The 12,157-nt window shown below is 46.1% G+C and overlaps 1 protein-coding gene across 1 annotated transcript; it reads left to right on the top strand.

Annotated features, from left to right (window-relative positions):
- Positions 1-8,330: 8,330 nt before the first annotated feature.
- LOC121046794 (protein ALP1-like) lies at positions 8,331-10,716 on the top strand. Its single transcript, XM_042288766.1, has 3 exons — positions 8,331-8,557; positions 8,757-9,008; positions 10,116-10,716. Exons 1-3 carry the CDS (start codon positions 8,331-8,333, stop codon positions 10,714-10,716), a joined length of 1,080 nt encoding a protein of 359 aa, XP_042144700.1.
- The last annotated feature ends 1,441 nt before the right edge of the window (positions 10,717-12,157 follow it).

Here is a 12,157-nt window from a genome sequence, read left to right as displayed (position 1 = left end):
CTCAGGAAGAAGTAAAAAGGGAAGATAGGTAACATATGTGTCCAAACACTATGTCCACCAATAAACACTGGTTCTATTGGTCACGCCGACTGCTGCCACCGGCGAACGTTCTACAATGCCTCGAATCTCCGCTTAGAACGTGTTAAATTGTGTTGTTCGTTAATAAAACCAAGTGCCCAGCCGGCACTGGAAACAGCGAGTTGCATGCGAGCAGCAAGTTTCTTCGTCCGCTCCACAAGCGCTGCACACCGTGTCCGTCACACCAGAGTCCTATTTGCATCGGTAGGATCAAATACGCAGGTCACCACCATGGGCCTCATTAAGAAACCCCAAATATGCACTTGGGGATAGACAGAAAGCTGGCGATTTCCCGGGGGGGGGGGGGGGGGGGGGGGTCACCTTAGCCCCTCTTTCTCTCTCTCTCTCTCTCTTTCTCTCTCCCAACACACGCACACACAGACACACACACACGCACGCACGCACGCGCGCGCACACGCACACACACACACACATACGTCTACACTATACATTACAGTTTCACGCAAGGTGGACAAATTCGATATTGCGAAAACTACGCGTCGCAACAAAAAAGGACTTCTGCTGTTTTGGTCCTGGGCCAGGGGCGTCGAATGCGTAGACGACCCCTTCTACGCATTCAACGAACTTGTTTTCGTGCTTTACCCGACACGACGATTGACCCGATGTGTCGCCTTCCACTTTGTTAACCTTTTTGCACAGTCCTTTTAGCTTAAATGGGGCGGATAGGGCCACTTTGACCTCGTGCGTTTCGGCGATCTTTTTCAGTCGGTGCGAAAATTTATGAATGTATGGCATCACTACCAGTGGTTTTTTGACCGGGTCCTTTTCCTTGGTTTTGTGATTGCCTCTGAGTGTTGCTATGCATTTTGTTATGCAAGAGAGAAATCATAGGAGCCTTCCACATGGCATCAGGGAAGCACGGCACGTGTGTCAGTGATCCTTCCATTACACTGAACGAAAAGGAAATTGAACTGCTGAAACACTACGTAGCATAACGAGGCGGACACCAGCACCAGCTTCAAGGTTCCCTCTCTCACCACGAAAACCGAACGTTTATCAGAAAAGGGAAAAACACCACAAAAATTGAAAGTCCACACATCTTCATAAAGACATTTATCATTATTTCATAGCGTTCGCTCCTTTCCAAACTCACGCATCGGGAAATTCGTGCATTGAAAAGGAGAAAAAAAAAATAATAAACAGTTGTTAGTCTGCGCCCATTCGTGTTCGTTGTGTTTCTCTTCATCTCAATGTAAACTCATCCTTTTCCTTTCAATTTTAGTCACGCGTTTGTTCTGTAGAACTTCGCAGCGCAGCACGTCTATCAATGTACAACCAACTAGCCCAAACCCAAGTCCAGGCATAATTTCAATTAGAAAATTGCTCAGCATTATTAAAAAACAATAAATCAGCAAATTGCAGAACGATAAAAGGCACGCGAAGCATGTTACGGCTTTCCGAAAAACCGTACAAATTCGACGGGTTTTAAGTTTTGGTTTACTATCGGGGCGCATCTGGGCCCCGGCGGCACCGCGCCCCGAGGAGAAATAGTGCAACATGCCTCCGCTGCGTTGCGCGATGACAGCGCAGCATATGTTGGATGCACTATCTCCACGGGTCGCGGTACCGCCGGGGCCGAGATGCGCTCCGATAGTAAACCGAAACTTAAAAACCCGTCGAATTTGTACGGTTTTTCGGAAAGCCGTAAAATGCTTCGCGTGTCTTCTATCGTTCTGCAACTTGTTGATTGAGTGCTTTTTGATGATGCTGAGTATTTTTTAAATTAAAACCATGCCCTTAAGCCCAATATTAAAAAAAAAAAAATTCCGGAAAAATATTTAACAATCTAATTATCCCGGACTTTAATAACTTTCCTAAATAGGCCCCTGGCCCAGAACCAGAACGACACAAGGCTTTTTTTGTTGCGACGCGTAGTTTTCGCAATATCGAATTTGTTCATTTTTCGTGAAACTTGTGGGGATCTGTCCCACTGCTTGGCCGGCAAGAAAGCAACACCACCTAGGTGGTATTGAAGAAAGACACACGCAAGGCAAGACATAACAAAAACACACCTTTACTAGAAAAGAGTCAAAGTACAGGCTAGCTGGTGGAAGTCAACCATTTCGTCGTTTACCCTGAGACTGGGGGGTTTTTTGAAGCGCAGAAGTAACAGAAAAAACAGACAGGTCTCAAACTCAGCTATACGTTTATTTCAACAGCTTCCTCTTATGTAGTTCGTTTTCGTCGTCAACAACCAATCACATACGACTTATCCTTTGCACCGTGACTTTACAGGTTCCACTATATCAGAAAAGAAGCGGACACTCCCAACGTTTCCAAGTGAAAAGGTTCTAGCAGAAGATATGCCTCACAAAGCCCCAAGCAACTCTTTTGTGTCCTCACAATAAACAGGACAACAGCCCACAACAACATCCCACTCAAAACTGGTCAACTCCAAAATTGTAGAAAACAGACAATACACACCAGTACACACCACAGACAATACACACCAAAAAAGCCTTTCAAGATGACTAATAAAAAAAAAAGCACTTAAAATTGTAAAAATTGCTTGCAGCGGTTCCTTATTTGCATGGAAGGTTGACTAATGCAATTTCCCAACGATCTAATCCTAATTGTTTCTCTTACCACCCTTTTAACATCGTTCCTTTCCTTAACAACTACATCCGTTCCAGACCAATCCGTTGTGCAGTTTCTACACTCCTCCAGGTGCTTAGCCAACTCCGAATTTGCTGCATTATTTTTAACATTCCTTTTGTGTTCTGTTAAACGATTGTTTAAACACCGAGAGGTTTGGCCTACATACTTAAAACCACACGCCAAAGGAACCTCATACACCACGCCTACGCTACACGGCACCGACTTTTCCCTATGCGCCTTCTGACAGCCCCTCTGCGCCGTTTCAAAAGGTGTCAATCTATCTAACCTAAAATCCGTGCTGAATACGACATCCGCGCCATATTTTTTTGCACATGATCTAAGATTGTGGGACACCTCGTGAAAATACGGAACCACAGCGTACCTATTCCTGATTTCTTGCGTCTTCCCCTTTTTCTCCCTGCACTGTAGGGCAATCTGCCTTTTGATGTACTCTTCCCCATATCCTGCCATTACCAGTCTTTCCCACTGGTTTTTTTAGTGCCTCCGGTCCGAAATGCATGCATGATCTCACCAAAGCATTACTAATCAAAGATCTGACTACCCCGGCTTTTACATTTTTCGAGTGACAGCTATTCTTTGACAGAACCGGTTTTGGGTTTTCCTTCCCATACTCCCAACAAAGATCTCGTTCCAAATGTAAACGCAGGTCGAGAAATTGCAGGACCTCGCCCCTTGGCCTCTCTAACGTGAATCTCAACTCTGGCGCCGCTGACCTTACTACTTGTTCTAAAACTTGGTCCAATCCTTCCTGAACAGGGCAAACTAAGATATCATCCACAAATCTTTTCACAAAACACTTTGGAGACAACTCTTCTACCTTGTCATACACTTGCTGGTCCACCGTGTTTAAATAAATTTCCGCTAACAAAGGCGCTACAGACGAACCTATACAGACTCCCTCTTTTTGCACAAAATTGCGACCTTCGTATTCCAATACCGTTGACTAAATAAAGGTCTAGCACCGAAAGAAAACTACCCACCGCTATTCCTGTTCCTGATTGAAACTTAATAAGGTTCCCTTCCAAGGCGATCCTCACTCTATTCATTAGTCTGCTTTTCTCTAAAGAGTAATATAGGTCCTTGATGTCCATGGAGAATACCGCGCACTTCCTTCCGTGAAACTTTTCGATTACTTCAATCAACTCACTAGAGTTCTTTAAGGCAATTGACTTCTCCAAATTAGCTAACTTCAAACCCCGCAGTAAGAAGCATGAGACCACCTTCTGCCACGTCCCATTCTCGTTAACGTTTCATACTTAGTGTGCAACGCTGTCAAAGCTACTGGCGCGAGCGTGGGGCTTGATCTTGAAAAAATTGTAAGGGTGCAGGCGAGCTGGTGGAAGTTAACCATAGTTTTGTTTAACCCGAGACTGGGGTATTTCGGAAAAGGGACGAGAAGAAAAGAGGCCACAAGGAGGCGACGTCTCAAACACAGCTAAGGATTTTATTCCATCGTATGCACTTTTATACACACCACGTCCACACACCACCAACCAAGTCGACCAATGACAACATAACACCCAGAATACACTAAGCCAAACATAGGCCCAAAACATTACAAAAGAAAAATCTTTCAGCCAGACAAAAGGACAAGATAAGCCTCCGACCACACAAAGTCAACAAAGACCCGTTAAAAGGTTTTTTCAAACCCGCAAACACACGGAACCAAAGGGAAAGAGGGCATACAAGACCTAATTACACAAAGCCAAGCAACAAACCATTAAACTAGCCGGTACTTAATCACCGTAAAAAAAAAAAAAAAAAAAAAAAAAACCGGCAACCGGTCATTCTAACCCGCACTACACATTGAAGGAAAGCGGAAGAGGCTGGCAGTTTGGGGGTCGGGTGAAGTTTTAGTGAGAAGGTATGTTGATGACATTGTGGTCATGAGCTTTCATGGGAAGGATACGGGAGCAATAGAGAGTCTGGTGAGAGCCTCAGCACCGGAACTTACCTTTACTGTTGAAGGGCCAGACAGAGGAGTTTTGCAGTTTTTAGATTTACGTATTCACGTGCAAGAAGGAGTGTGCTGGGAGTACGGAAAAGAATCGGCAAAGCCAGTTTTAAGTAGAAGAAGCTGCCATTCAAAGACTGTGAAGGCTGGGGTGGTCAAATCAATAATCGGAAACGCTCTAAAGAAGTCATGTCTTCATTATGTAGGCCAAGCCCTCAAAAGGCAGTGGGTGAGGTTAGAGGATGCGGGTTATGATAAAGTTTTCATCACGAGGCAGCTCTCCCCAAGTTTCGGCGAGAGAAATGGAACAACGAGAGAAAGAAGTAAAAAGGTTGCCGTAGTCCCGTACTTCCACAGTGTTTCGCATAACCTTAAAGCGAGTGCTCACAGATTTGGAGTTGACGTAGTGTTTTCAACTGATTACAAATTAAACAGGATGACTCCGTTCTTTGCACCTCCAAGGGAATGCAGAAGGCAACATCAGGACAGGTCAGTGGCTTGCAAAGGAGGTGTAGTCTATGAGATACCCTTAGCATGTGGTTTTAGATATGTGGGGCAAACTTCGCGGTGCGTGAATGACAGACTGACCGAGCATAAAAGAAATGTAAAAAACGGGGCACCGAACTCGGAGATCGCCAAGCACGTGTCTGAGTGCAACAATTGTAAGGTGTTTTGGTCGGAAACGGAGGTAATACATCGAGAGGAAAATGAGATAAAAAGGGTAGTGAAGGAAACAATCCGAATTAAGTCGATGGGAAATTGTATTAGCCAGCCATCAATGCATCTAGGAGAAAGCTCAAGAAAATTCCTCAAAATGTAAACCTCCCGTTTTTTTTGTTTTTTTTTTTTTTTTTTAGCTATCCATCACTTTGTGCGCTGCCTACAAAGATGCAGTACAGGTGCAGGACATATTGTTTGTTCTGGTATTCCTTGTTACTTCTTTCAAGTGTGTAGTTGAGGTTGGAACTTTTACATTCTCCCCTTTGTGTTTTTTGGTTCATGGTTACCCTCTTCCGCTTTCCTGCAATGTATAGTGCGGGTTAGAATAACCGGTTGCCGTTTTTTTTTTTTTTTTTTTTTTTTTTTTTTTACGGTGACTAAGTACCGGCTAGTTTAATGGTTTGTTGCTTGGCTTTGTGTAATTAAGCCTTGTATGCCCTCTTTCCCTTTGGTTCCGTGTGTTTGCGGGTTTGAAAAAACCTTTTAACGGTTCTTTGTTGACTTTGTGTGGTCGGAGGCTTATCTTGTCCTTTTGTCTGGCTGAAAGATTTTTCTTTTGTAATGTTTTGGGCCTATGTTTGGCTTAGTGTATTCTGGGTGTTATGTTGTCATTGGTCGACTTGGTTGGTGGTGTGTGGACGTGGTGTGTATAAAAGTCAGGGTTGCCAGGTTGGGCTATTAATAGCCAAATTGGGCTACTTTGTCATGCATTTGGCGTCGAAATTTGGTGATTGGCTATGTGGCTATTTTTGGGCTATTTCATATGCTAACGCAGCACTTTTTTTTTTTGCTTGGTTTAAAGTAGTTGTACAAAAGGCACTTCAGCATGGACACAAAGCGATAGTTCACCCTTTCTGGATTCCCGCTTTCGGGGATTTTTTGCCTGAAGATTCGTGGGCGTGATGCCAGAACCTATTAGCTTAAGTGAGCTACCGTGACCTAGATTCAGCTCCGACGACATCGCTTTTGTAGTAATTGTGGCTTATTTTATGCTCCCAAGTCCTTTCTGCTTCCTACTGGCGTCTCTTATTTATTGAGTTTGCCACCATCGATCATCCTACAGGAAGCACATCCTCTGAGGAAAAATTATACTAAAGGCAACTCAAGACGCTCTGCAGAATTTGATTTCACCCGATAACACGTGCTGTACCGCATATAACGAATGAGGCTTTTCCGCGAAGCATGAAAGTTTCTTAAAGCACAATGAGCCATAACAAAAGACAGGAAATTTGGGACAATGAATATTCTGAACAAGGCCAAGATCAATCTGCAGGAGCAGCCCTGTTTCTGTTGCTATCAGAGCTTGCTATCGCGCTTCCGACACTGCCCATGTCGAATGCCGCCGTGGAAAGAGTATTCAGTCACGTGTCCTTCACGAAGTCAGTCCTAAGGTAGAACATGTCCCTTCCAACTCCTCAAAACGTTCTCTATGTAAAGTTTGCTTTCCGTAGGAAGAACGAGTTCTGTAAGGACATCAACCCTACTGAAGAAGTTTTAGCCCGTTTTAACACAGAAATCATGTATGACGCGGGTAAGCCGGGCACGAGCGTGTGCTTCATAACTATGTGACTGCAAAAACGCGTCTGGAAAATTTTTGTACTTCTGTGTTTGAAATAAAACGTTCAATAATTTTCAAGATGTCGTAGATCTTGCAAGCTGCTCCTAAACCCTAGATATGTAGACGCAGTGCCTTCGAATTGAGCTCGCATATTCAAGCGCACAATTTTTCGGCCCTGCAGAATATGGCTACTTTTGGGCTACATAAATAACTTGCATTTGGCTACTTTTGGGCTACACTGTCAGACTTTTGGCGGTTTCAGCTAGAAACTACCTGGCAACCCTGATAAAAGTGCATACGATGGAATAAAATCCTTAGCTGTGTTTGAGACGTCGCCTCCTTGTGGCCTCTTTTCTTCTCGTCCCTTTTCCGAAATACCCCAGTCTCGGGTTAAACAAAACTAGGGCTTGATCTCGTTGATCATTTGCACGCGTTCTCGCGCAAACAAAACCATAGATGAAGCCACGCGCTCGCGCCAGTAGCTTTGACAGCGTTCCACGCTAAGTATGAAACAGAGCATAGTTACAGGCCAGGCTTCAAACCCCTGCCGCCGAGGCTCTGGTGCGCCACGCACGCGATCGTTCGAGAGCTCGCGTCCCATGCCCGTGGCACGCTCCTGTCGGTCACCGCGACGCGTAACTGCACACCCCGCTGGTCGCTTGCCAGAATATACCTATATTGTTAATGAAGCAAAGTGTTTCTGGTACGAACATTCTAAACAAGTCGCATGTATATTATATATATATATAGCAAGGGACAGAGACAGAAAAAAAAAACAGATGGAGACAACAACGGAAGTTTAATTTGACGTGCGACCTAAGACATGTCTCGCCAATAAACAAAAATAATGCGATTTCAAAAACGAGTAAGAGAAATGTTTACACTGTGAACAGAATTGCAGAACTTAATAATACCCCTGTCAGACGGTCATCTCAAATGCCATTTAGGCCAAAGGCCTTCGAGATTCTCAAAGGTCATTCAAGCTTTCGGGTGTCAGACGTGTCGGAGAACATTTCGAATGCCATTTAGGAGATGTTTATTGCAACTGTATTTTTCGATTTGTTAGAGACAGCGGTCACTCATTTATCAAAATAAATGGCTCAATAAAACAAAATTACTGATGTATTGCCATTTATTTGTGTAAACAATATTATAGATTGTGTTTATATAGTGTTTTTTTTAACAAATACACGCAGTGTTTTTGCTAGCGAAGCGACTTTTGGTTGGTACTGGCTGGTATGAGCCGCTCTAAAGGCAACAATGATGTTCCCGCTCGAAAACTGAGCCAACTGAGCTACTGAGCGACTGAGCTCTCCATCGTTCCTCGCGCTGCCGTGATTCCTCGTCTGCTCGATCTGTTGGCTTCTGAGAGTGTCAACAATGGAACATTCAGAACCGCCAGAGACTCAGGTCGCTGTACTTTTATGCATGCACGCGCAGCAACAAAGCTCTTTGGCTGCCATCCGAGCTGCCGTGTCAACGGCAAAAAGTGAGGCCGATCGCTTGGAGGACCAAATTCTGGCAAATAACTTCGTGCTCGCAACAACAGCAGTGGACTGCCTCACAGTGCATCGGCAGGTGCAGTCCTTCGTGAGGCACGAGCGATGGTTTGAAGACACGCTGCCCAACCATGCCGGAGTACTTTTTCAAACAGACGTTCCGTGTAAGGCCAGCTACATTTTGCTACCTTGTTGATGTGTGCCGGCCTTACATGGAGCGACAAGTCACCTGCATGCGGGAGACGATCGCGATAGAGAAGCGGGTGGGAGTGGCCCTCTTTAAACTATGCTCCACGGCCGAGGACAGGACGGTGGCCACCCTGTTCGGTATCGGCCGATCGACAGTCAACGAACAGTACCGGGAATTTTGCGAGACGATCGTGGCTGTCCTCGAGCCCGAATGGGTCAAACTGATGACCTCAAAGGAGCTGCCGGAACACATCCGTGAGTTCCAAGCTGCGTTGGAGTTTCCGCAAGGAGTTGGAGCGCTGGATGGGTGCCACTTCCCGGTGTCACCACCACAAGAAAATGCAAGCGACTACCACAACCACAAGGGCTGGTATGTAGTGGTGGTAGTGGCCTGTTTGTGTTTAACTTTCCCTAGGTTACGCCAGCATTTAGCGCTGGTGCTGTCATTGGCTAGTTAAGGGTTTAGCCCGAAAGCTCTCTTGAACCCTACGTCTCTGTATGCAAATTGTCGTCTGTTTACAGAGCCGGAAGTTAGCCTGCCTCAGTGGGCGTCTGGTATCTCAGCTGTAGATGAGCAATTTAGCCAGTGCGGTACAATCGCTAGCCTGGGGTCTTTAACAAGCACCACGCAGTAGCGATACATGACTGCACGCCAGTACGATGCTCATCCAGATCGAAACAAGCAGGGATGGGGATTGAGCCCAGGATCCATGGGTTCTGCAGCCCGAGCTTTCGCTCCACATGCTCCGAGCTGGTGTGCCCTAGTCCTCTCGGCCACTGATCCTCCCCTCCCCCCCCCCCCCCCCCCCCCCCGGGTCTCTGTTGTTTTGCTGTATTCTGCAAGTGTCCTTTACCACAAAAAAAGATTCAAGGGTGCATTGACAGATGTTTCGAATCTTTTTAATAGCACCAGAAACAAAATATTATCCGTAGAAACTTGCCTCTAGACAGCGAGTTTGGTGTACACATTGTCCCTGTTCCTTTCATAATTGGGGCACTCGGTAATGATGGCTTGAAGTACAGTTTCTGCCGTCGGACAGCTATACTCCGGGCTCAGTCGTTTTCTTATCTGGTTCTATTGGGGTTTGTAAATTGTCCTAGGCCGTCGCAAGAGGGTCTTGTCTCTCTCCGTCCTACTGAGTTGCAGGTGTGAACAGGCCTTTACGTGCATGTTATTGGCACGACATTCCATTGAAGCTTTCAAGACATCCACGAGATGGTTCTTGGTTATCATTGTATTCAGTTTAAATTATGTTTTTTTGCATTATCCTACGAAATATTGGTGTTGGTGAAGTTCCACTTCATTCCACTTCATGTTTAAGCAAAGAGATGAGCTCCAGACTTTGGTTTCTGTACCCATTTAACATTTGTGATATCAACAATTAGAAGATCTGCGTGCCAAACAGCCAAACGAAGCATTTCAAAGTGTTGGGATTTTCATAATTAAATCTGCCTGCATCCAATGCTTCTTTTTCAGGCATAGAATCATTCTGCTGGCTCTGGTGGACCACCGTTACAGTTTCCGCTATGTCAACGTGGGAGCACCAGGACGATGCCACGACGCGCACGTCTTCCGCAGGTCGGAGCCTGCAAAGGTCTTGGAAGGACCATTGTTTCGAACTCCGCTTGTCACTGTGAATGGAGCTGTTGTGCCACCACTGATCTTGTGCGATCAGGCCTTCCCTCTCACATCAAACCTCCTCAAGCCCTATCCGTGCAAGGGCTTGAAGGAAAGGTCTCCAGAAGCTAGCTTCAACAAGCAGCTCTCGGGAGCACGAAGGATAGTAGAGAACGCCTTTGGCAGAGTGAAGGCACGCTTTCGCTGCATAATGAAAAGAATGGAGTGCCACGCAGACAATGCCAGGGTCATCATCCGAGCCTGCTGTGTGCTCAACAACATCTGCGAGCACTTCAATGATGGGGTTGAGCCACAGTGGGTCACCGAGGTTCAGCTTTACGACCGCATGTTCCTGCAACCTCTCTGTAGAACGGATGTTGCCTCTGGAAATGAACAGGACGTGAGGGCAGCCATAGCAGCCTACCTCCATAGGCGGAACACGCAGCAACACGCAACGTAATCCAGTGATGACATTACATGTACAAGTGGCAGGAAGGACTCGATGGAAGACCATCCACCTTCCAAACGAAATGTGAAGCCAACTCACCGCACTAGCCCTGTGCATGCCCATACCTCTTGGTGAAGCTAGCTGGCCTTGCTGTTTGTTCGGAAGTTGCATGGTTTATTGTCAATCCCTTCCTGCCACCTGCATATGTGCTGGTCTGTTTACCGGTATGTATGTGCAGCATTACTATGTCCAGGTTTCATACTTTGCTCATACATACAGTAATTCAGCTACCCGACATGTTGGGAGAACAAGATTCTAAATGTTAACCTTTTTTTGTAATAGCTTCTCCACTTAGTACGACTGTTTCAAGGAACTTGCATATCATATTTGAATTTCCTTAAATAGGTACTAATGATTTTTCTGACATTGACTTTCTGTGGCGGTAACTTAATTTATTAGCTTGAAGCGTCCCAAAAATTCAATTACAATCATGCACGTTCTATTTTCATATTAAAAGCTTGATCCAAAAACGTAACACACACCTTTATTTGAGATATTTTGGAACAGTGAAACGGTCGATAAAGGGCAAGCGATTTTGTGTGGCTGACCAACATAGTGATTATCAATTAAATGCGAATCAGACTCTTTTCAAAATTAATGACAATAATGATCAGAGCTCCGCATATTGAGTGCTCTTATTGATAGCGAAGAGCTAGACTGCAAGAGATTATATCCGCATGCATTTCTCCCATACTGAGACTCGTGAGCGGTTTTGTACTCTGGTTGTGGAAATATTCATCAATTGACATCTATTGAACAATATAGCACTGAAAAATACTTCAAAAACTTCATTGGAGCTTAGCTCTTTTTTTGTTTTTGTTTTTTCTTTTTTTAGGGATGTTTTTTTTTTTTTTGTATGTTAGAGCTTGTGGGGACCCTCTCCCTGGCTCCACCGCGCTCCGTGACCTTCCCGGTCCCCGCCGCCGTATTGTCGGGCGCTCCTTCGTTCCCTGTGACCTTCCCGTTTCCAGTCGCCGTCCGGTCGCGGAATGTCCGAGCTCTCCGGGAGGTACGGGGCAAGCGCCCCCTCACCCAGCGCTGACGTCGGAGGGTCGGCTCGCAGCAAGGTTCCCGATTGGACGGTCGGCGGGACAAGGACTTGGGAAGGTCTCAAAAGGGGAACGAAGACAAAGGAAGAGAGCTTGGGCTGCCGACTACACAAGGGACCGGTCACGGAGGCGAGCTCGGACGGCGCTGGACGCTGGCGCAGGGAGTGCGGGCACTACGTCGAGTGGCCGACTAGACAAACGGACCGGACAGCGACCCTGGACGACGACGTCCCCATGACGCGGTGTGGACGACCACCGCTGGGACTCGGAGAAGCTGCTGTGGCAGCGGACTCTCCCCCGGCCTCGCTGATGACCGTCCCCCGATCCCGAAACCCCCCAAGGCA

This window comes from Ixodes scapularis, unplaced genomic scaffold (assembly GCF_016920785.2).
Source record: "Ixodes scapularis isolate PalLabHiFi unplaced genomic scaffold, ASM1692078v2 PGA_scaffold10__122_contigs__length_95168666, whole genome shotgun sequence".
NCBI lineage: Eukaryota > Metazoa > Arthropoda > Arachnida > Ixodida > Ixodidae > Ixodes > Ixodes scapularis.
This window is presented reverse-complemented; position numbering and strand designations above follow the sequence as displayed.

Excerpts from the sequence above, each read along its gene's own strand:
- LOC121046794 (XM_042288766.1), top strand. The coding sequence starts at position 8,331 with ATGGAACATTCAGAACCGCCAGAGACTCAGGTCGCTGTACTTTTATGC. Across the intron at positions 8,558-8,756 it reads TTCGTGAGGCACGAGCGATG|GACGGTGGCCACCCTGTTCG; the intron begins GTTTGAAGACAC and ends GGCCGAGGACAG. Across the intron at positions 9,009-10,115 it reads TACCACAACCACAAGGGCTG|GCATAGAATCATTCTGCTGG; the intron begins GTATGTAGTGGT and ends CTTCTTTTTCAG.